Source organism: Netta rufina (genome assembly GCF_964035555.1).
Source record: "Netta rufina genome assembly, chromosome: 5".
Lineage (NCBI taxonomy): Eukaryota > Metazoa > Chordata > Aves > Anseriformes > Anatidae > Netta > Netta rufina.
In genome coordinates, this window is record NC_140128.1 from 44622311 (window position 1) to 44647716 (window position 25406).

General features: G+C 36.6%; 1 protein-coding gene across 2 annotated transcripts in view; it reads right to left on the reverse strand.

Annotated features, from left to right (window-relative positions):
• Window positions 1–5027: 5027 nt before the first annotated feature.
• Window positions 5028–25406, reverse strand: part of CARS1 (cysteinyl-tRNA synthetase 1) — a 34088-nt gene continuing 13709 nt past the window's right edge. For both annotated transcript variants that reach the window (XM_084287082.1, XM_084287083.1), the window contains 15 exons: window positions 24995–25083; window positions 23791–23912; window positions 21842–21954; window positions 21307–21435; window positions 20954–21083; window positions 20544–20647; window positions 19454–19551; window positions 17785–17974; window positions 17202–17270; window positions 14125–14206; window positions 10465–10545; window positions 10041–10108; window positions 8606–8665; window positions 7222–7305; window positions 5028–6185 (listed from right to left, as the gene is read on the reverse strand). In XM_084287082.1, coding sequence (XP_084143208.1) covers window positions 6051–6185; window positions 7222–7305; window positions 8606–8665; window positions 10041–10108; window positions 10465–10545; window positions 14125–14206; window positions 17202–17270; window positions 17785–17974; window positions 19454–19551; window positions 20544–20647; window positions 20954–21083; window positions 21307–21435; window positions 21842–21954; window positions 23791–23912; window positions 24995–25083 — 1554 coding nt within the window. In that variant the 3' untranslated portion in view covers window positions 5028–6050. The remainder of the gene's footprint in view (window positions 6186–7221; window positions 7306–8605; window positions 8666–10040; window positions 10109–10464; window positions 10546–14124; window positions 14207–17201; window positions 17271–17784; window positions 17975–19453; window positions 19552–20543; window positions 20648–20953; window positions 21084–21306; window positions 21436–21841; window positions 21955–23790; window positions 23913–24994; window positions 25084–25406) is intronic.

The window sequence follows — 25406 nt, forward strand, 5'->3', positions numbered from 1 at the left end:
CGGCGGCGCGGCGAGCGGCCAATCAGGGGGCGCGCGCGGGTCGGGGAGGGGAGGGGGGCGAGCGCGTGATGGGGGGAGTAAAGGGGAGGGGGGGCCTCGTGCCTGCGGCCTTAAAGCGGCAGCGACCGCGCGGGGCGAGGGGGGCACAAAATGGCGGCTGCTGCCCGCCTCATCTACCCCTACCTCGTGTTCCCCCCCCCTTCATCTCCCCCCGGCCGAGGTCAGATAACCCGGCCGATTAGCCGAAAACGTGGCGCTGCCTCACCTCGCTTCCCCCGGCAGCGCCCGGCTCCTGCTTGCGCTGCAGGGCTCGCTGCCCCGGCACGCACAGGCGCTGGGGAAGCGCGTTTGGGCTGGGCTGTACCGGAGCGGCGCCTTGCCGGGCTCTGTACGCCAGCGGCTTTCAGGGCTGAGGGGGGTAAATCGAAGTGCCGAGTGCTGCCTAATCAAAAAACGCATTTCTGGTGTTTCCAATCAAGTTCCTTTTTGGAATGCAGGCGTTAGCCCTTCCAGCACTTCCATGTAATCCCTTTACATTTTCAATGTAATTCCTTCTGACTAAAATAAAATAAACAATCTGGCTTGACTTCTAGCAGTTTGTAAGCAAAAGATGTTGTGTGGTACTGGGAACAGTGTGACTTAAGCACTTGAAACCACTCAGACTTTATACGAGTAACCTTTCACTTGGTAGGAAAAACCCTAACCCTCTGTGGCGTCACTGGATTCCCTTGTTCTATAAATGCTTTTCTGCTGGTCTGCTTAGTCTTGGATTTCAGTAATTAATCAGTGGGGATTACATCACAGTCCTTTCACAAGTCAAGTTAAAAGTTGGAAATTGCGAGACTGATTAGCTAAGCAAAACTTTAACGTTGGATTAATTCAGGTACTAATGAGGGGAATAATTAATGTATCATTACTTAAATAGGTACTAATGTTGTAACTAAGGAATAAGATAATTCTGAATTACATTCAAGCATCTAAAGAACTGCAGAAATGTTGTAGAGCCCACTGCACAAATAAACAGATCTGGTGAGCCAGAGGATATGCTCAGTGGGAGGATTTTCAGCTTTTCTATTTGTTTACGCTTCCCTTTCCCTGTTTCTCCAAACCACTCCTTTTCCTAACATCAGCAGATCAATGCCCTCCCCATGCTTCCATGAATTCTTTTTTGGGGACTTTATACATAGTAGTGGTTACATTTAATTCTCCCTTTTCCAAAGAAGAACATAGACTATAAAAGGAGGATTTATCTGAAAATGTTTATGCTTTTGTTCTTGTTCTTGCTGATTCATAGCTGACAAGTATTCTTTTAAGCTTTTTTTCTGTCAATCTCCATTTTGTTTAGTTATTTTAACTTTTTTTTTTTTTTTTTAAATCAAAAGTCTTTTCTTCCAAAATAAGTTTAGAGTAATACATTGTCTCCTACAAAGGTTTAGGAGGTTTTGCTTGAGTATATGATCTGATTGCTCCTTCCTACTATTGCAGGAGTACATTGCAGCCCTGCAGAGTTTGTGCCTATGAAGTAGTGGCTAACTTGTTAATGCCATTATCCTCATAACTTCTACAAATCCTGAGTTAAATTAGGATGGCCTTGTAAAAATAGATTTAACTTCTAGATTAATTATTAAAACTTCCAAAGAGGCTGGAGTGCTGGAATTATTTCCCCTTTGTCTGTTGATGTATGTTGAAATAAACATATATTTCAGCTACCTTATGTCCTTGGATTTAGTGTCCCTCTCCAAAGGCATTTATCTCCCATAATCAGTGAGGGATTTTTGCTGACTGTTGTAGCATGATGCTAGACTTTAGGATTATAGCTGAAGCACAGTCTGTGGAGTCATCTTGCTGTCAGGTGCTCCTGCCCTGCAGAGCCGCAAGAAGATATCTGCTGAATCACCCTGGCTTGATTTAAACACCCAGCCTAGCATTCAAGAGATCTTGGCAAACCAAAACTGAGAGAAGGGATTATGGCAAAGCTGCTGAACAGATGTACTAAGTGCTCCTGCTTCTAGAGAGAAAGTTTAGGCTGAGATCTGTAACTGGTTTTAAAATGTCTGTGTCTTCTGCCCTTGGGTGGGTATTAATGGAAACTGCTTTCACTTAGTGAGATGCCAGACATTCACAACCTAATTTGAGAGATAAGACTTAGTCAATGACTTTTTCTGGAGGCTGAGGAAGAACTTTGATCATTGTTAAGTGGAGGCTTGGGTACTAAATAGCTGATGTGCTTCTTAATTAATTTGTTCTGTCTCAGGAGACCTTAAGTACTACGCATGTGGTACAGTGTCTTGTATAGGAATCACCCTGTGAAAGCACTAAGTAAAAATACCTTTACACATTGTAGAAATTGCATAATCAGAGAACTAAAGTTGGTCCAAAATTACCATGACTTTATAGTGTTTAAGTGTAGCTTAGAATGTAGAAAAAGAAGCTGAAGTTATGTATTTTGTGTGGCAGAGATTTCCTTATTTGCACATCTAAGATGCATCAGTGGTTTCCTGGAACAGCAGAAAGCAAATGCAACTGTTAAGCTAAAAAGATTGAATAGAACATCTTAAATGTAGTTAGGCACTCCTTAGTTTAACATTGTAAAGAGCACTGGCAACAAGATCACACTGACCAATTTACAGATTTTTCTACCAGTGCGTTGTCCCAGAAAGTACTAAAAAAAATAAGTTCAACATTTTGCTATTGGGATTTTAATTTTCTTAGCGCTTACAAAATCATACTTCATCCTTGCTTCTTCAAGTCTGTGGGTATGCACACATGCACATTTTAAAATAAAATTAAAAAAATAAATACCATGGAATCTGTCCTTTCCCTTTTCTTGGCTGAGACAGGTGACTAGGACACTGCATGTGGGCCACTGCTGTTGCATTCTCTTCTCCTGGTTGCCAAGTCTCTCCCACTAAGCAAATGCAGTGTAATTCACTTAACTGACACCTTGATGGATTGCCAGGGAAAAATGTATTGTGCCAGACATTTCAGAGATTGCACAGATCAACTGGCACAGCTACACTGAAAAAGTCTTCTAAAAGGACATGCATCTAAGCCTGGCTGCAGCATTCTTTATTTGCTAGCAAGTTTTCCTTCTGCACAACTTTATGCATACATACTATTATTTTTTCTAGATTGTAGCTACAGAGTGCTAGTAACTGATCTGAACCTTGTTTTTTGTTACAAATTTCAGGAGACCAAGTCCATTTTTATGACTCCTTGTCAAGGTCATTATTTTTATTTTGTTGCTTTTAGAATAAGGCATTCCATATGTGGGCAACACTCTCATTTTATTTGGAGAGAGTGAAGTAATCCCACTTGTGTATTAAAGTAAAATATTTTAGCAGCTTCCTTACAGGATGAGCTGCCATTTCGTGTGAATTTCACTTTTTTTCTAAAATAGAAAAGACTTAGGCCTGTCAACTCACAGATGCTCCATGAAGCAGGTATTTTCCTTGCTGATGATGCTGACTTCCAAGGACAGCTGAGACATATAGGAAGAGAAAATCATGACAGGTCGAACACAGGTATGGGAAGAAAAGTTCCAAGTGTGGGAAGGCTTTAAGGGCTTTATAGAAGTGGAGAAGCCAAGTTTGAAAAGGAGAGAAAAAAATAGAATAAAAACTAGAAAAAAGAAAAAAAAAAAAAAAAAGATAGCAAAACACTATACAACACAGGGAGAAATTAAGTACCTCTGTAGAAGAACAAAGATGACCCAGGACATAGAAGGTGAGCCTGAAGAGGAGAGGATTTCAAAGGCTCTGATTTTTATGATGTGTGCAAAAAGTATCCAATTGATTTTAAAGAGACTTTTGATTGTCTGCACTGAGAAATCAAAATCAGGAATGCTGTTTCTGCTGTACTAAAAAAGAAAGATGAGTTTAGCAGCACTGATGCTTCAGATAAGGATTCTTTCAAATCATCTTACTTTAAAACAAAAATAAGACACAACATAGAGATAGAAAGCATAAGCTAAACAATGTTGGAGTTAGAATAAGACATTAATGAGGCAATAAATGCAGCAGAGGCCCTTATTTGAGCTACAGGGACGTGACTCACTATGACTTTTAAAAAATATTTAGGAAGGAAGCAGTACGTGCATGTGGGAAGCATATAGAAAGAAAGCTCAGAACCTTCAGAAGACACCAGCCCTGAAGCGCTCCTAAGATCTATGAAAGGGCATTTGACCCAAAAACAAAATGAAGCAATTCAGAAGGGGGAAAAAAAAAGATCTTCTACACCAATGTAGTAGATAAATCATGGAATTAGATTAGATTCCACTGAGAACATAATGCATGGAGAAAAATGTGGTAAGGGGAAAGGGAGGGACTAGGATGACGTTGCAGAGATATCATTAAGAAAATTCAAATCCAGGACAGCAATGGATTAACAGCATCTCCTCCATAGTCATGTGATCAGTAGTTTTGGCTGTTTCTGGTTAGCAAGTGCTATCAGATCACCAAAAAGGAATTTCTGTAAGCAAATTACTGCCACTATTTGACATTAAGTATCAACTTCAGAAGCAGTTCATGTTAAGGAAGGTAGTTAAGGCAGCTAACTGTGGTTTGAGATGATTCAGGGTAAGAATTCCTAGTCTAGTTTGCAGAAGTAGCCCTGGAGTCTGTCTAGGAATCAGAGAAATTTGTATGGCTGAGAAGCAGTATCTTGCGCCTCTAGCACAGGCACATCCTATCTCTTTCATGGTTATCTTCAGTGCACAGGCATCATGGGGGATGATACTGGGGAGAAGACAATGCTATGTACACACCAGTAAGATACCCTGCAAAAAATGTAGGGTAGAAGTTCACCAGCACTGGCCTGATAATATTGCAGGGGTTAAAATCTAGAATGGTATAAAAATGCAACCGATCCTCTTCTGTTCAGAAACCAAAAGGATGGAGAAATTGCCCTCATGGCTGTAGCTGTTTTTTTGAACTACCACTCTGCAGTTTAATCATGCTTTTATACAATTAATTATAAATTAGCAGAATAATCAAATACTGAACGCAAAATGTTTTTTTAATCAGCTTAATAACAGCAAGCTAAAAGTTCTGTAAACCGTATTTTATGATATATTAAGATGGTTGTTAAATAGAGATAAGCTGTATTTTCTTTGCACTATACAAAGATTACATACAACCTGTACTTTACAACAGATTTTATTTTCTGTGTACAAGATGCATGTGCTTTACTGACCTTAACATTACTTACGTTTTCAAAGGCAAATACAGATAAACCAGACAAAATACTATTAGGCCTTTCTGGTACTCCAAATATGTTCATCTTGATACTTCAGAAGGTAATATATTAAGGTAAAGCGAATACGCTTACAACTTCAAATTAAGGAAAAGAACATAGCCTGGTGGCTATGTTCAGTGCAGGTACATTTGCCTTGTACTTACCCACCTTGTTGTAACTGCAGGTTGAGTAAAGATGATGATCTGTTTGTTCCCTTTTGCAACAAAGAGACTGTGAGCTTCTACTATGCAAAGTGTCTTGGGTACACTTACAAAGTTTTTTAATAACAGCAGCTAGAGTACCATAGTGGAAACTACCCAGTTTTTCCTGCTTATGTAAAGATACTAAAATCATCTGGAAAATAGTGTTCTTACTGTGGAACAAATTACTCTGCTTCCATTTAGTAGTGAATTTTGCTGACTGTGACATATTTGAGAATACAAGCTACATTGGATATTTGATAGAGATCGGTATGCAGGACAAATTAACCAAAGCCTGGATAACTATAATAAATAAGAATCCTCGTGTGGATTTGCTGACTGAGCAGCACCTTCCCAAAAAGAACTGGCAGCCATTCAACCTGCCGCTGCTGTCATGAGGAAATTTCTTAAAGGTTGGCTTTTTCTTTTTTTTTTTTTTTTTTTTTAATGAATGGATGTTTATTGACTTTCCAGATGACATTACTAATCCACGTAAACAGGATGTTTACTTTGCACATAATAGAAAGTGTAAACAGAAATATGAGCATCAGTATATGCTCAATTCTTCAATGGTGACCCAGCACTCGCCTTCTAAAAAAACAAGTCCTCTTGTTGTCAATTTGCACTTCCATTCTGAACCATTTGTAGATATTCCTTGTATAGCTTTTCTTGGGTTTCATAAACTTTCTTTAGCTTCTTAATTTGTCCTTTGCTGAGTTCTTTGCCTTCTGCATCATGCGTGGGAAATCCCTGAAATATAAAAATAATATTTAAGATAAATTCTTGGACTGCTTTTGCTCCTTATAGAATTCTGTTCTTTGCAGATGAATCACGTTTGAATAAGATAGGAGGAAAATGTCATAAGTAATGACAAACTGTCAGGGTAGGGTGCATCATGGTTAATTTTAGTCACCCAGAAGTTTGACAAGTAACTTGGACTACTTGCATATGTTCCCTTCCTATTTTCTGTCTTGTACTAAGGGAAGTTTAGGCAACTAATTTCTAGATGGTTATAGTTAAGCGAATAATAACCAATCCCTAAACAGATGGTTAAAACACCACTTTTAATGATACTAACATATTAAATCCAAGGCTTAAAGCAAAAGCAATAAGAGAAGAGATTTGTGTTCTTGATGGAGAAAGTATGATCACAGTTTCTAGGGACCTTCTCCTTGGTTTACATGCCTATTTTCCTTATTTACACTCTATTCTTACTTGCCCCCAGAGCCTGAATTTGAATGGGTGAAGAGGACAGGCAGAAATAGAATCAATGTCCCAGACCAAGCACTCAAACAACAGTGCTTTGCTTTTCCAAATAATGCCTTTTATCCTCACAGGAGCAACCAGAGCCACAGGGAGCGGAACCAAAATGGAAGAACAGGGTCTCTCTGAAAGACATGCCTGTTTCCATCAGTTCTGGAAGAGTTAGGGAATTTGTACAAGTGTAGTCCTTGCCCTGAAACAGGGTAATAAATCTGTGAACAAATATTATGCATGTTCCTAGCCACAAATCTTCAGGGAATGTTGCTTTGTAACGGGAAGGCCAAAGGAGACCACTGTACAATGAAAATACCCTTGAAATGACTAATGGTTTGACAGTCTTGCTCCCCAGTGCAAGGTATGTGCAAGGCAATATACTGCTTTTTCTTTCTCTCCTTCCCTCCCTCCCCTACATTAATAACACTGCCTTAGAGGTTTTGGAACAGGATCAGGTATGTACACATACAAGCAAATATGTACAGATGGGGTAGGAAAACTACTCCCTATTTAAAGAAAAGTCTCTTACATTTTCATCAAACACAGAATATTTGTCACGCTCCAATTTAAACATTTCATGTGGTGGAATCTTCATTTTTGCCAGCTTTGCTGCCTGTAATATAAAGCATGCATTAACTGCATTAGCATCACAATTAATTACTAACAAGCTGGTTTTTTAAATAGCCATCTCTGAATGTGTGCAAATGGAAAAGTAAATAGTTTGCAAACCAAAGAACATTTAATTCACCATTATTTATCATGTGAAAAGAAACTTTCAGTAAGAAGCAACTCAATAAATCATAGCTGTGTTTGTCTAGGAAAATAAAAAAAAGTGTATGTTTTAAATTTGCAGAGAACAACTTAATACAGTAATTGTGTTGCAGAAACGCAAAATAACTTGCTTATACTTTCCGAAAACTACATCCGATTTCTGCTCATTTGGTTCCTTAGTGTTTTAAGTGTAAATACAAAGCAAATACTGCTATTTGTAAACAAGTTAAGCGATGATCTCACTGCAAAGGGAACCACCTTTATCGACATAATTCCCTGCTGGCAAGAACAAATTTCTGTGCAGGTCACAGCAGGATCTGGATGCACGTAGTTGCACTGAAAATAAATTGAACTTTCACTTATTTGTGAACAAGCACATCTCAGAATCCTTTCCAAGTAATTTATGCCCAATACAAGGGAATCACCTTCTTGAAAGAATGAGGAGAACTACTTGGACTATAACTACTTGTTTTTTTTTTTTCCCTCTGTATGTGACACTCTAAAAGTTTACTTCCTCTTTTAACCCAAGAAAGCATTTCCTGTACTGTTAGAGTCATCAGCATGGCAAACAATCTTTTCCTCTTCCAAGTTCACCTACTTTAGCTTCACCCAAAGCCTAAAACCTTTAAGTGATCACAATTCCACCTAGCGAGACTAAACACACTTTTACAAAACACTACATCTCAGAGTTCAAGCATAGGGAACCATAGGGAACAGAGTGAGTCTCAAAGATAAGACAACTTGTTTTTCATGTATACCCGTGACACTGGAAAGGGAACCAAATAGTAAGTGACACAACCAAAATCTTCTCTAACAGGTATGTAAGATACCACTTTGTCAATTACGAAAGTAATACTGTCTATAGAATGAAATATGTGCTACAAGATCTGAGCAGGTTCTGCAATCTTCATTCTTGTTTTGAAAGATGGCTGCTCTATAATAACAGCCATCAAGGAGATGAGTATTCAAATCTAAATTGCAAGCCAAATCCATTCTGAGAAGGAAAGTGTAGAAAACTAAATAAATGGAGGCTCAGTTAATGTTGTGTAGGGAGAATGTGTTCTAATGCAGTCTTTCCTGCACGTGACTATTGCTATTAACACTTTTCTTCAAAACCAGATTAAAGGAATTTGAACACTTACTTCCTGCTCTTGTTTTTTCCTGGCTGCTTCTTCTTTCTTCCTTTTTTTCTCTTCTTCAATCTATGAAAGACAGCATTAATGAGCAAAAGGTAACTATTTCAGGTAACTACATCATTTTGTTGTTTTCTATAAATCTGAGCCGGCTAGCTAGCTCCACTGGATATCTAATTGCAGACAGAACTGGCAGCATAACCTACAGCAAAAACACTATGCCTTGTAATTAGGATTGTCTGATACTTCCCACTGGAAGACTTTGTTTTCATTTGCTTTTATTCACAGTTAAACCAGTTTTAACTGTTCAGAATGTATTTTGCATGCAAAGCGTACACCTATGAAAGAATACAAAACTTGCAAAAGAAGTGATCCTGCCGTTTCACAGGGAAAATGTTTTGCAAATGTCTTTAATAAGACCATATTCCTCTGATATTTTAAGCTCTTGCCTCAAACTGTGAAGATATTACAGTTTCTCAAGTAGTTGCATCCCTTGATGTTCCTAGGGAAACGACTATCCAAATTTAACCAAGTTAAAAACCTTTAAAAAAAAAAAAAAAGCATCTTGTACTTGCTTAGGAGACCCACTAGTTTTCTAAGGGTTCTGCCAGTACTGAACATAGCACTGTGTTTCCAGGGAAAAGGTACTCTAGCTGCAGCTTCTACTCATCAATTAGATATGAACTGCCCTCAAATGCCTTTTTGATGAAAACACCTGGAACTGGCTGCAACCGTGACTTATTTTTCCCTTTTTTAAAAAAAGTCCACAGGGAAGGAGAAATATTGGGAAGTCTTCCAAACATTTCTAGTCATGATGGAGTTTTTTTTATCTGTTAAAACTGAAGACAGATATGTAAAGCGTTATTTTAAAACACTACAGAGTCAAACATTAACACTAAGAAGTGCAAACAGGAGGGTATCTGTACAGACCTTTTGTATGTGATTTATGATTCATACGTAAATCGACGTTTACATAGCAACATGTAACGTCTTGCCCTTACACCCAGAATATCTCACTTATTCATGCTACATTAATATTTAGCCGGTGCGTTTTGTTTTCAAATAGCAAATAAACACGTTCTAGTTCTATTAAAAATGTCAATTTCATTTGTACAGATAAAAAAAGTCATAATCAATTTTTCATTGGAATCATTCTTTCAGAAAGATATGACAATATGTATGCAATACTCAACATCCCTTAATTAAATTAAGATGAAAGAACAACAACAGCAAAAACACCTCAGAGGTATTCATTACATCCCATAAAGAATTTTCTAGCAGCTGCTATTTGAAAAATCCTTTTCTTGAACACCATTCTAATTTTAGTATCTACTCTGGTGTATTATTTCTATTATTGTTGCTAGGTTTACAAATTATCAGGGAAATGCATAGGTTCTACATTACTTTAAACATAAAAAAAAAATTGAATGCTTAAAATAATAACCTTTTTCTTTTCTTCTCTTTCTTTCAATAATGTGTCCTTATCCACTAATTTAACCACAGTTGGAAGTCCTGAAGAAGCAAAAACAGAAGAATGAGTTTCCAATGCTTGAATAGTGAAAGATAAACCTTATATTACCTTATAATTTTTTCTCAAGCTGAATGCAAACACAGAAGAATGACTACTTAAAAAAGACTAAGCAATTAGGTACTATAGAAAAAGACTGTGATAAACATTTTTATTCTCTATATATTCCAAAATACACGTACATAATATGTACGTGAAAACGGAAATCCATTACGCTATAGATTTGCAGTCCTTGAGCATGGTGGATTATTCAATACTAGTCTTGACAGCCCGTTTTCCCACAAGAAAATAAGATTATAAAAACAGATACCTAAAAGTTCAAAGATACAGAATTGGGTACCTTCATGATCTTCAAATCGAACACCAAGTTCAGGAAGGATGTCATCTCGAAGAGCATCACTCAACTGCAGCACTTCAGTTACTATGGAGCATAAAAAATACTTTCAGTTAAGCAAGTTTTGGTGAAAGTATACTTCTATCCTGATACATACTTATTTAAATGCAGTTAAGAAATTGTCACTCTCTCACATAGGTTGCACAGAAAGGTCTTTTGTTTTAAAGTGATTTATGTTTTTAAATAAATTCTGCCTTCTTTCAGTTACAGAGAGAGGAAGCATGTTTCTTTGCAGGAATTCATACATTTCCTCTGAGATACCGCTATTGTTCCTGAAAACCATAATGAGAATTTCAGTTCAGTACCATAATCCCATATAAGTCCGAAAACCTTTCCTTACTAAAAAAAAATCATTTAAAAGGAAAAAAAAAAAAAAAAAAGAACAACACAGGAACTTTTAAGTCTGTACTTGTTTGTTCTCTTTTACATGAGCACGCTGTTAATTCTCTGTCTCACCACTTCACGTTAGGAAGAAAAAAGTTACACTGTTAGAACACAACAGATTCATATAATGAGGAGCATGGAAATGACTGAACTGGAGTAGATTGGACGTTAATTAGTCCTACAATCCAATGCTGCACACAGAGTGTTCCTTGCAGTGTAAGTTCAATACTCCATGCAAAATACTTATACTGTGTTACAACTCTGGATATTTTAAATACCCACATAAAATATGCAGCACACCCACTAAAATAAATTTTACCGAGTTTTTATTTTTTTATGACAATTTTTTGGATTAAAAAAAATATATATAATTTTTAAGTTCCAAATTTCACCAAATGTCCCTTTTGCTTTGTGTTGCAAGACAGAACCTTACTTTCATAAAAATCAATCATAACTGTATACATACATATATATTTTATTTTTATTTTTTTGAACTAGTTCTCTCATTTGTTTCTTGAGTCAGATTTGTCACTGTAATTTCTTTCCTCTCTTTACAAGACAGGAAGGTCTTGCTTGCCAAAAATTGAGTTTTGACAAATACACCACATGTAGAAATGAAACAATAATATACACGTATCAGTTAGGAAAACAAAATGGAGGAAATTAAATGTTGTTACTGCAACAGAAGGCCAATACAAATACCAGACAAATTAAATTGTTTATCTTATCCTGCTCTTTACTGCTTTCATTACATAAAAGCCTCTCAAATCACCAATTAGATAGCAAGATCCCCTCATGTAAGCAATAAATAAACCCTAAAAAGTTTGTCATAAATCTCAGTCACACAATGCAGCAGATGACAGTAACAAATGTTAAGCTATGAACTGCAAGGAAGGAAGCTATCTTAGTTGTAAGAGCCTGCTTTCAGTTAGGAGGAACATGCTAACCTAATAGACAGGGAAATTAATGTAATACACTTTGAAGAATTTTCAAAATAAAGATAACTTACTTAGTTCTTCATTCATTTTAACTCTGCCATCACAAATCTAACTTCTCAATCAAATGTACACTAAGCTATCTCTAAAATTTATTCCCAAACCCGTGAAACAACTCCTCTGAGCTTTACTGAACTATGGAATGGAAAGAACAATTTAGAGACAGGAACAGTTTTACTAACAACGATTTTTCACAATTCATCAAGGCCATAAAACACATCTTCACTGTTGGTTTCCATTACGACAGTTCAGTTACTACTGTGAGGGGCAGCTTTGCAGGCAGGACTGCCCATTTAAGAGTTTTGGCTTGCAGAGAGGGTATATGCAAAGCTGCAGAGAAAGTCAGGCTGGTGACAGTAAAAAGGACTAGAGAAGGCTTACTACATCCCAGCTTTTTACTTGCTTACCTGCCCAAGCACTTTGCAAAAATAACCCGCAAAATCATCATCTCATGTCATAGCAACATTTGTCAGTAATACAGTTGTCCAAGGCACTGAGAAAGGAATTAAGTTTTAAGGAAAGGAGGGGGAACAGGCAAGAAGGGGAGAAGAAAGAAAGTCCAAGCTAGTTCAGGAATGATGCAACAATTCTGCCAAGGTACAATGGATGGGCACCAGACACAGGAAGATGCTAATGGCTGCTGCAGGATTTCCGCTAAGAAAGGTTAAGAAGAATCACAAGATTTTGTATCCTGTGCTACATCTAGCAGTAACTTTGAAGGATTAGTATTTTATTGGTTTGCTAACTACACATAAATTTGTCAAAGCAATTGCAATCCAAACATCCTCTGGTTCTACAGATAGTTATCTTTCTTGTTGCGTCTCTGCTTATCACCTGTGTTTTTTTGGGGGCGGGGGGCTGGGAGCAGGGGGAAGAAGCAGAGAGCAAGTTACTAAGAACCTAAGATTTAGCTGAAGTAGATGCTATTAATTCTTCAGGGGAAAATTATCTTCAAACAACAGACTTACTACCTATTTACTGAAGTAAGGAATTGTATCCGCTGAGAAATAGCAACACAGTTATAAGGAACCAAACACACCATGAAGAGCCTTGTATGTTGCCCTTATGAACTCAATTCAGTAGCAGGTTTTGATACAAAGTCTTGCATTTAGGAGGAAACAAATATAAACAGATAGATTGGGTTAGTAGATAAGTGTTCTTTCTCCCTTTTAGCAGTGACTCTGAGATGGTTAAAGATAAGCAGTAATAAAGATCTCAAAGCTAATAATTCAGCCAGTAAGAGCTTCCACCTAGATGCTGGATTTTAAGCACTGCACATTTTAGCAGCAACCCTTGGCCTGCACCTTCATCTCTTCCATAATTGAGCCTCAGAAAGCTGAACAGTGGACAGAGAACTCACAATCCCAATACCATAGAAAGGAACAGCCACATTGCAGGGCAGTTTTCTTTGCTGGGCAATCAGCAGAATGACAAAACATTGCATTTTATAGGAGCTGTTTATTCTGCTGTGAACTAAGTCATTACTTTTCTTTACCCAGAGCAGTTACACACAGTGAACCATGCTGATGTTTGACGCCACTCTAAAGAAGCCATTAAGATAACAGGTGATAAGATTATCTCACTGGTTGTTAACACTGAAGAGTTGACTCTGACCTACGCAAGGGAATTACAGATGTCATATCAAGGGTGTATCAGATACACTTACTGTTTATTCAATAAAACAGCACAGTCAAAGCTTTTAAAAATGGTATGGGGTGTGTGTGTCACGTGGAACCCACAACGACTTCTAGGAAACTCCCAGATGAATTTTCAAAAGAGAACACTGAATTACCATCTTGGATACCACAATAACAATTGTGCTAACAGCTAAGAATGAACATCTCAGCCTATTTAAACACAGACGCTACCACTGTGTAGCAATCTACATTTCTAAGAGAATGTTCTCCCTGCAGGAGATGATGGCTACTACTTTCATATCAAGAAAGCAAGGAGTGCCCTAACTAGAGAAACAACAGCTCATCCTCTTCATTCCTGAACTTTTAGTCTTTAAGCAATTAAAATAAAATGAGCTGAGTAGCCTGTAAATGATTCCCAAATTAAAGAGACATGTAGCAGAGACCTAAGTATTCAAAGCAACTCTGATTTAAAGATGCCTTACCTTTATTCTCTAAGCAAGGAGACTGCAACACCCAGATCCTCCTGTCCTTCCCAGTCCCACATCTCCTAAATCTCACATGCAACAACACAGGAAAACGTATATTCTCACCTTTTTTCTCTCTGGCAATTTGTCGCACTCCTTCTCTGAACTCAGAGAGAACTTGTAGGTATGGCATCACTGTAGATTCAATCTGTAGGGTAATTATTTCTACAGTTAGCTAATCATAATTTAGATTTAAAACAGGTCCTTATCCACTTCATATTTACGTGCTTTTGGATAGATGTTGACCCTCAGGGCAGATATGTATCAATAAAGTGTCATTTCTCTATTGATGTCAAAGGAGAGATGATAACTTGCATTAACTGACAATTCTCCCTTTGGGCTGATAAAATCACCTTGCCTCTCCCCATTCCTTTTTCCTCTCTTTGCAGTTACAGATACATCAGTTCCACAGGGTTATGCTATGGCCCAGCTGGCTATAACACAGTACACAGGGGTAAAAACAGCTGCCGAAGATATGCTGAAGAGCTACACCCAGATGAATTTGCCCCTTCATGTTCCATGTTGTCTTATTTAGGTCAAAGTGCTTGTCACAAATAAATCAAGTGAAGCTGATGTTAAGACTTATTTGCATTAGAACAGATCTCAAATGTCAGCATATCCTTACTGTATTTGCTTCCAGCACAGTGCAGTTGTCTGTACTCCCCCCATGACTCCCTTCTCAACACAGAGTATGGGGAGACTACTGTTGAAGTATTTCAGGTGTGAATAACTGCTGCTCATGAAAGCTCAGACAAGTCATCCTGAGAATCCTGCTTTCAGTGGTAGTGAAGAGCAACAGCTAGCTGTCTGTGAATGCAATGAACACTTACAATTACAGATCAGCGCTGTTTGCCATCACATTTCTGGAATCCCAGGAGGAGAGGCTGGGCACCCAGGGGACTGCTTATATTAAAAGTTTAATTACTTTGAAGCGTGGGGGAGAGATAGAGAAAAACATAAACACACACTTCTGTTTCACCTACAGTTTCCAAGTGTCTCTCCCATCTGTTAAATCTCTGTGACATATTTCCGTGCAATTCGCAGCCCAGAGAGGCTGTTATGCTCTAGAAGTACCCACATGAAAGGACCTGATGGGCTCAGATAAAACTTTTTGTAAATGTGAATGCTACACAATCATCTTCACAACCACAAGGAAAGTGGTTCTGCTAAGTCTGGCGGAAAGAAGAGACCCTGGAAACTACATGAGCTACAGCCATGTCTCTGCTACCCTCTTTACACTGAAACTACCTCAACATGCAAGTGAAGTGGCATCAGGAAAGCATGTGCCATCCTTCCTTTATTATATATACCAGACATCTAAAGATGAAAGCTTTTTATTTCCAGAATAACTAACCTGACAGAAATGCTTAAGTCATTTGGAAAATGAGGCTATGGAATCTGAGGTTTTCTGACTGCACATGTCTCCTATTCCCTTTCAAGTCGATCAATGAGCCATGGTAATTATGCTTGTTTTTCTCTCAGAGCTTTTGAAGAGGATTAAGTCTTTTTTGGAGATAAAGACTTTCAGATCTATTGATTCCTTCATTTTTTATTTGGACACAGAAGAAATAGGCCTGATTCACAGCTTTCTGTTTTAATGGAAAGTTTTCCAACCCGGAATGTTCACTTGGTAGTTTTTGCTAAGAAAAGTAAGTCTCTGCAGATTGAAAGAGGGTATACAACAATTAATGGAAGAGCCAAAACACTGTCAATACTATATATCTTTATGCTATAATGATTAAATCAGAAATGTCTTGGGTGATAAAAACAGAAGCTTTTTTCCTGTAAAATGCAAAATAAGCTGCTCTGGGTGGGTACCTGACTACTGGTTTTCTTTGAACTGACTGCGTATACAAAAACAAGAACAACAAAAAACATACACATATTTCACTAACAAGTGTTGAAATTCCTTTTCTGCACCAGATTCTTTTGACTCTACTAACCTCAACAACATTACTTTAAAATAATGTAAGGCTTAACTTCTTGTTCCAAGCTACTGCCAATCTTCCCCTAAAGCTCTTACAAACACTATTTGAACGAAGTGTAAAATACAGATTTAATTTTCATTTTCCCTAAAAAGATAAGTGTTAAGATGCTGTCTTTCTCCTGAAATTAAAAATAATTTTGAGTTAAGCTAAAATTCACTATTGATGGCTTTTAGCACGGAATGCTGAGCATCCTCCTTATCATCGTATATCATTATTAGAGATTTCCACAGCACTGTAATGTAAGTGTTTGCATGAGCAATTATCAGATGAGCATTCACTGTCATTCAGTGACAAGCAAGTTTTTCTCTTCCTCTGGTGAACTAAGGGGTTTTTGTTTGCCTTTTTGTTTTGCATTTGTTTGTTTTAATTATTCCTTTTAAGGAGGAACAGAAAAACACACGATCACAATTTTGAATGCAAAACTGCATTAAGACCAGCACTAGAAGCTACTCAATATCAGATGTTGTGCCACATCAGCGTCCTTTCTCATATCAAGATTTTCTCATGAACAGAAAGAGCAAAGTTGATGGCTTTTCAGATGGAGTTATTTCTCCTGCCTGCCCCATGAAACATTACTATTGTTACAGGGCCTATTAGCACTTTCATCAGGCATCTCCCACATATTTCTCGGAAAACTCTGCATTACAGTGGTATTGCTGAGTGACCAAAGGAAAACAGCCTTCAAAAGCCAAATAAATACTGTGGCTACAAAATGAGATCAGAAAGAGAGATTGAACTGAGGATGAAACTCAGCTGCCTCCAGGCTGGTTTTTGGTGTACCACAAGGAACTTTAATCAGTATAATTGTATTTTTGAAACTACTTAATACACAAATCCTTGTAATGAGTCTTTATACGGTAGCATGTGCTGTCTGTAGTTAATGTGGTTTCTTAAACAGATTCATCATTCAGAAGATGAGATAATTCTTTTTCTGGTTGCTGTACAATTTGTCTGTCATTAAATCAAACAAACCTATAAACTAACAACTGTCAGAAAAATCCCACTTCCTTAGCCAATTAATTACATTGTTTCTACTTAAAACATTTGAATCCAAAGTAACTCAGCTACGTACCAGTAATGTAATCCCTTTACCTAACCTAGGCTTTCAAAAGGACACAGAATAATTTTTTACAGTGTACTTTGTTCTTCACTTACATTTATGTTTTGACTGTTCCCTCCAACAGGAAAACCAATTACGTCATCACTTTCTATGGCACCAAAAATCTGATCAAGGGGGAAAAAAAAAAAGAAAAAAACGAAAAAAAGAACAGGTTGTATACATCAAGTTACAGGTATGTGAAGACTAAGCAAAATCACATGTACTAGGGTTTTGAAGCCACCTAGTTCATTTAACCCACAATTCATTGTGTTAGTAAGAATTTGTTGTGCTTTTTAATTGATACAACATATCAAGCATTGGCTTTCAGATTTAGATTTAATGCAGTCAGATTTGACATTTTGACTTCATTTTTTTTTTTTTAATGTTTTCTGTGTATGTAATAGGGCCTTTCTACTATTGAGCAAAACATTAGCTGAAATAATAATGGACTAAAGGGTTCCAAATTGTTCCTGCTGCAGCATACACTGCAGTTTGGGATCGTTTTGGTTGGGGTGCGTGTGGAAGATCTCTAGTTTCCTACAAGTTAAAGAAAATCTGTACAGATCCCTATGTATTTGAAAAATACAACAGTTAAAATTGCACAGTGCAATAGCAACTTTACTACTTGCTATTACATACCTTTAGCATTTGAGTGAGATAGGAACTGATGTTTTCTAAAAGAAGTCTGTTTGGCATTTGTCTGGAAGATTTCTTTGCAGCAATATAGGAGTTTGACTGACTGACTAACGAACGCATTTCTTCTAAGACAGAGCGAGTGTCAATATTGTCACACAGTGCTTCATGAATTGCTGCTTTCTTGTCGTAAAAACTAAGAAGAAAAACATTTTTTTTTTTTTTACTATTTATGTCAAAAGTATCTGCAATCACTCCTCTAACAGAAGTTCTTTAGAGTACAAGGGAGCCTAAAAATGAGATTGTCTTTTGTTGGTTAAAGTTTATATATAAAGGGAAAAAAAAAAAGATGAGCAAGAGAAAGGCATCATCACCATGATGCAGCTGTTTTGCTACTACGAACAAAGGCAGGCAGGATAATCTAGCTGGTAACAACTATCCAAACAAATTACATCTAATGCATTTTCAGCAGCTGACTTCTTAATACTAGTTATTAAAAGCAGTTCAAATTGCTTATTTAGTACTTATTATATTTTTTAAAGTATTGATCTCCTATCCCTAGGTACCAACTTAGGAATTTGTTTACCATCTTTCTAATGTGGAACACCAATTTGGAAATTAATTTACCACAAAGAGTAGCAGTATGAAGCTGCTACAAGCAGACACAAGGAATAAATTCATGCAAACTATGTAATGTTTATTAATAGGCGTAATAAGTAATATATTATATTAAACACTGTTCCATCACACGTTATGACTTTTTCAAACATACTTTTTTCAGAGAAAAGAAAGTGAGAAGTGGTGGATAAGACAAAAACAAATATTCATAAAAAATAATCTTTTAAATTTTAAATGTTTCTCCCACTTCTTTGTCCCTTTCTTTTGACCTACTACCTATTCCCCCACACACAACCTTTTTATATTTTTTTAAAGAGTTCTCTCTAACAACAAGACGAAGATTGAATTTTCACTAAACAGAAGCATCTGCACTTGGTCTTACAACAGTCAACATCTCTGTTCATGACAGTGAACTGAACTAGGAAAAATATTAGTACCACAACACAAGAAGTTTCTTTTTTAAATTTCGCACATAATAGAAGTCACATAGGAAGCTGTTCATATGACATACAATAAGGATAGTTTGTTATACATGTGCAAGACTGCTATATTGATATCACTGTTTCTCTCCAGTCAATAACATTTTCAAATATCAGCACTCTGATCTTTTGTACTTTTAGTTGAGTCATTTAACTTGCGTTTATCTTCAATTTTGTTATTCCACTTTGAAATGTGTAAAATACTATTTTCATGGTTCTAAAGATCATATACAAATTATTGGTCACTTCTCAAAGAGGACAACAGCATCTGAAGTAGTGAAGGAAATTACAACTATCTAACAAAGGACTTCTATTTCTCTACACAAGACATGACAATGTACTTAACACAAATAAAAGGAAAATCAACAATTTAATCTAAACTTCATGAAGCTGCCGCACAATTAAATTCACTATCTTGTATAGATATTAAATTCACTATCTTGTATAGAGCTGAGATACTGACTGGAAATGCTGCCAGACTTGTAAATACCACTAGTAAGTCATTTTACAACGAATATAAATTAAACATGCAGCTACACAACATCTATTCAGAGAAGAAATAAGAATGCTCCACTCACTTTTTGTTCAGCTCTGCTTCCTGATTTTCCCATTTCTGAAACTGGCCTGTCACATCAGTGGGAGCTCGAAGAATATCCTTCACATTTAAAAAGAATTCCTAAAGAAAAAGAACATAGTTCAAAACCTGTTTAGATTACACACAAACAGTATTTACTATAAAGAAAAAGCATTATTTCAAACTCAGCCTTGTAAAACTTGGTTTCAATGCTATTTTGGCTAGGATCTACTGAATGGCTCTCACAAGAGGGAAACCCCCACTTTTCACATAACTCTATAAATCACCATCAGACTAATTCAGTTCCGTGTGTCATCTCTACCACTGCCTGATACTACAATGATACTCTAACATTAAGCTGCTCAAATACAGTACCATTTAAAAAATAATTAGATAGGAGTTCTTATGTCAGATTTTTATGTGTTGCTAGGAATGGAAAACCAGGAATACAAATGGCTTCATAGAAAGGTTTTTTTTTCATGCAGGCATCCAGCTTGGTGAAAAGTCATTTTCTGTGTGTCCCAAGTCAAACATTTTACATAAATAGCAGAGTACCTTCAGCTAGAAAGACCAACATCAACAATCTCAAAATGCTGTACAGCCTCCTTGTGGGAAATGTGGGTTTAACTCACTGCTCTGAACTATGCAGGGATAGAAACTGTGCCTGACCCCTCACCTTACAGCTGATAGGAATAAAGTCAAATGTTCAATGTATGCGGCGAGAAAGACAACGTAGGAATAATATAGCCCTTTGTCAACACGTGCAAAGTCTGATCTGGTAGAGACCAGATCTGTTGGACTCAGTCCTATAAGCAAGCTAAACTGAGAAACTAATCTTGCATGTAAGTGCCAAAATGCTCAGAGATGTCAAAACTTGGACAGAGCACGCACCTGCAGAGAAATGTAGCCGTCTGTGGAATTTATGTGATTTGAATGTTCAATGGTAGCTAAAGAAATACTGTAAGATCACAAACGATGAATTCAGAAGGCAAACGACTGGGGATGCAGCCTGTACATCCTTGGGTTCTATTGCTTGAAACACGTTACAACAATAAAGTTTAGAGAGCTGGAGGAAGAATGGAAAGCTTACTTACATTCATAAACTTCTCATACTGAATAGCTGACTCCATGGTGTTGTTTGAATAATCCAGTGTATCCTTCCAAGAGTGCATGAGGAAAGCCAACCGTAACTGTCGTGCTATTAGGAGTTTTAAAGTAAACAAGGAAAATAATAATAAACTAAATAAAAGTATTTTTATGGCCTCCAATACTGTAATAGCTAATTACATAAGAATTTTTAGTATTCTTACTCTCAACACATCTACCAAAAAAGCAAGACTATTATTATCCATACAGCTACCAATGAGGAACAGGGTAGCTGTTCTAAAGTGACTGAAGAAAATACCTGCAGTCAGCCAATTTTGGAAACTCCATTATGAACTTAATTACCACAGTCATCACTCCAACTGTATCAAAAGTACTCAAATTCTGAAGTAATTTTTACCTGTATGTTTCTTCAGTGCATCTTTTATGGTGATAAAATTCTTCAAAGATTTGGACATTTTACAGCCAGCTATTGTTAAGTGGCCAGTATGTAGAAAATACCGAACCCAGTGATCATTTTCAAAGTATGCCTGCAGCAAAAACAAACAAGACTCAATGCTGTACACATATATACCATAAACTACAATAATTTAGGAATAAAATATTGAGGGGGAAAAAGTTATGCTTATACAAAACATGTAAATTTAAAAAATAACACAAAAAATAGATGCATTTGTGTAAGTTGCTGTCAAAGCTAAGCACATAACTTCATCACTACAGAAACTGAAAGGCAGTGACAAACAGTTCACTGACCTCAGACTGTGCCAGTTCATTGTCATGGTGGGGAAATCGGAGATCAAAGCCTCCTCCATGAATGTCCATTGACTCTCCTAGAATGGATCCAGCCATTGCAGAACATTCAATGTGCCAACCTGGCCGGCCCTGTTAAAATAAAGACATTACTTGGCTAACGGTTAATTGTCTTCCTCTTCTGCCTATGTATCATTAGCTCATTAAATCTAGTATGTCATGTACATCCGTGATGCCTTAATTATCATCCTCCTTATTTTTGATCACATGGAAAGAAAAGGATTGAGAAATCTCTGTAGGTAAAGACTACAGAGAAATATAAGACAACTGACCAATATGAATCATTGCAAGCCTGCACGCTGAATTCTGTTTACGAAGAATTGAACAGGCAGATTGAGCATAGCAACATAACCTACTATTGAATGTAAGACCCTCATAATCTAGATATTGATAATATGAGGCGAGCTACAGTATCTGTTTAAGAAAAAACATGCTATCTAATAAAGTGTAAAAGGTCTAAATCCTGTAATGTCCTTACCTTTCCCCATGGAGAATCCCATGAAGGCTCTCCTGGCTTGGAGGATTTCCACAAAGCGAAATCATTTGGAGAATGCTTCTCACTTAGGCGATCCGCTGAGATACTGAGGTCACCTTTCAAGAGAGAAAAAGTAAACATTGACATTTTATTTAAACACCAACATTATTGCTTTTTGGTCTCGCTGTGCCTCACACCATGTGAGGTTAAAAAAAAAAACAAAACACTCAGCACTTGAAAGTCCTTATAATTAACTCTGACAATCCTTTGGTTTTTGATTAATGTTTGGTTGACAGGAAAGCTGACAAGTATCAGCTGCACTGCTTTCTAAGTTTTGACACGAGATTCATCTACATTCTCTCTACAGACACAATTCCAATATTCCAGCTGCAGAAAAAGAAATACTGAATAAATAAAAAATAACTCTGTATTTATAGACAAGTAAGATTGCAGAATCACTTCAAAGTTATAAGTATCAAAATTAAGACTAATTAATCTGTCTTAATATGCACACAGAACATGATCCTAGGGTATCTCTTGCATGCCCTGTCTAGGCTGCCTCACAGAATGGCTGGTAGCTGTTCCGTATCTACACATTTACTGTTATGTTTTTATTATAGATGAAGTGTACATTAGTTGCTGTTAGCTCTTTATGATCTTTTGATTGGTACTCTCATTACAACATCTTTAAAATACTAGGAATTTATCATTTCTTCAGTACTGCTGAAAATTACAAGTGGTTAACAATACCACTTAATGCATGAAAACCAGGACAGAGATTAAAGCCAATCTTGTCAAGGGGAAACTCGTCAATTAATTTTGATGTACAGGTTGAGATACCTGCAATCTCAGTATTTTAGAATACTTAATTTTCAAAGTGCATAATGACAAGTAGTATTATACATTTTAAGTTTACATTAGATGCAACTTTTAAAGTTTAGCATTTCTGCTACCTCTGCTAGTCAAAATGACATTATCTGTTAGGGTATGGACAATCATGACAAATAAGTCAAAGCAGCTAGGCTGACAAGAGATCTAGACATATGCATAGTCTCAATCAGTTACATTAATCATTCTGCTTCAGTTCGTATTTGCAAAAGCAGAAAACTGTACTTGTTTATGTGGTGGCAATGATGCATTCATGCTGCCACAAAGACAGTGGTTTAAGCTCACACCTTTTATTCCACATACATGTATATACAAAAAATCTCGGTTATAAGGGTTTCAAATAAGAAAAAAAAGTCACATTAAATTTTATGTCCCAGCTCAGATATTGTAGGTGAAATTAAGGTAACTAGCAAGTGTTATATAAAAACCTTTTAATATTCTTCTGATACATTTTGTGGATGATTTTCTACTAAAACAGTACAACCTTAGGAAGAGATAAAATGCTTAACTAATGAATCACATTTCATTGAGCTAGTCTGCTGTAAATGCTCTAATCAAAAGATCTATATTTGGATTTAGTTCAACACAACAAGGTCAACAAAATAAAGAGTTCTCAGTACAAGAGAAGAATGAGGAGAAAAGAAAAAAAAAAATACACAAGACCAAATATTTGTCATAAAAAAGCCATAGCCTAGCAGGGAGAGCTTTCACCTGGCACGTGGAAGACTCAGCTTCAAGTCTTTGCTCCCCGTACTATGAAGCAGATGAAAAGCCAAATAACTGGGCTGTACTCAAATTGGACTATTCACAACCTCCTTAAGATAATAAATAACACACAATAAATAATAATGCCATCCTAGAATGAATAACATTTGTTGCTATTTTCCAGTTAAAAACTCAAAGTGCTGGCTCAAGAAAAAAAAATTGAAAAGAAATCCCGAGGCAAAGGAAGTGAGCAGGTAGACCACTGAAGTCTGACAACAAGTTTGATTCAAACATCAATAGAATCATTTGAAGAGATCAACACATCAGCAACTTAAGCAAACATTATTTCCCCTTTTTACCTTCACCCTCTTGAAGAGCTTTCTGATCACCTACAGCTTCAGGAACCAGCTTAGCATAGGAGTGTTTTTCACTGGAATCAAACTTCATAGTATCAAAGTATACAGATCCATTGGAAACATACCTGAAAAGTTAAAAATAATTATTTAGCTATCTTTCTACTGAGACTTAACTAAACTGTACCCCCAAAATCACTATCCTACTTTTTCTAGTGAACACACATACAGTATGGTACTGTTCACTGTGGTAAAGATGACTTAGGCTCACTTAAGTTTTAAGGCATTACCATAAAAACTTTAGGTAAGGCACTAAAGGTCAGAATAAAATTCAAAGGTAAACCTATTAATATATTTTGTTAAATTCTTAAATAGGTGAGACTTCAGACTAACAGTCTCCAAAAATACCTACAGCAATTCTGGTCCCTTCTAATATTTTGTAATAATGTAATACGAATCACGTTTGCTTCAGAGTCCATTTGTCCTCCTTCATTTTGCTGATTTTGTCTTACCACAGCCATGATAAAAAGTCTGAGATGGAAGTTTTAGTACCACCATGAACACTAATAATTCAATGCAAATGATTTTGAACATTTTTTAAAAAAAGAAAAGCATAGATTTCAGGCAAGAACTTGCAAGAAAAATTATAGGAGTCTGAACCACAGATTTGCTTTTTCACAATGAAAATATACTGAAAACTTGAGCCTAATAAGAGAAAGTACACTCAAAAATGTCAGTCAGGAATCTATCATGATATTAGGAACTTCTAGAGTAGTAGCCTAACTTTCAAAAGCATTAGACAATCGCAGAATATCATTTTGAGAAGATTTTTTTTTTAACCTATGTTATTTACAACTGACTTCCAGCAGTCCACTCAGTTCTGAAATCCCCTGCTGAAAGCTGGAAGTCAAACCCAGTTCAAGTGAATTAGGCTTTGACTATTTTTTTTATGGAATGAGGTTTTCACACTATTAATTTTAATAATCTAACTTGTTTCTTTGTAGGACATTACAAGAAGTATATAGTAGCACATTTTCACCAGGTTATACACAACAGAACTTGCATAAAGTAATGTGAAATTTTTTTACTGGATGAAACACTACTTATAGAAAAGAATATTGTTGCATATGAAAACAGAGAAAAGAGTAAGTGTTCACAGCAATCCAATACAGTATAAGCACATAACAAAAACGCTCAATAGTGAACTTACCCATAACCATTATCCACAATCTTTTTCACAAATGCCACAATTTCTGGCACGTATTCACTAACCCGCGTTAAAACATCTGGAGGTAAAACCTACAGAGAAAAAGTAGCATTTTATACTTAAACATATGTAAATATATATATACAGACATTCAAATATATACAATATATATATATCTCACATATTCATGAAGTGACTTGCTCAAAAGCAAGTGAAAGTGGAATCTAAGACTCCTACTTCAAGCTCTATGCTCTGCAACAATGTGCTGTGGCATTTTTTTTCTCAGCCTCTAAGGCAATGTTATCAACACACTACTGCAGCAGATAGCCCCTATTCCACTTACTGCACTTGTGGCAGAACAGGCAGTGTGTCCCTTTGATTTGGAGGTAAATAAATAAACCTTCATTGATCTGAT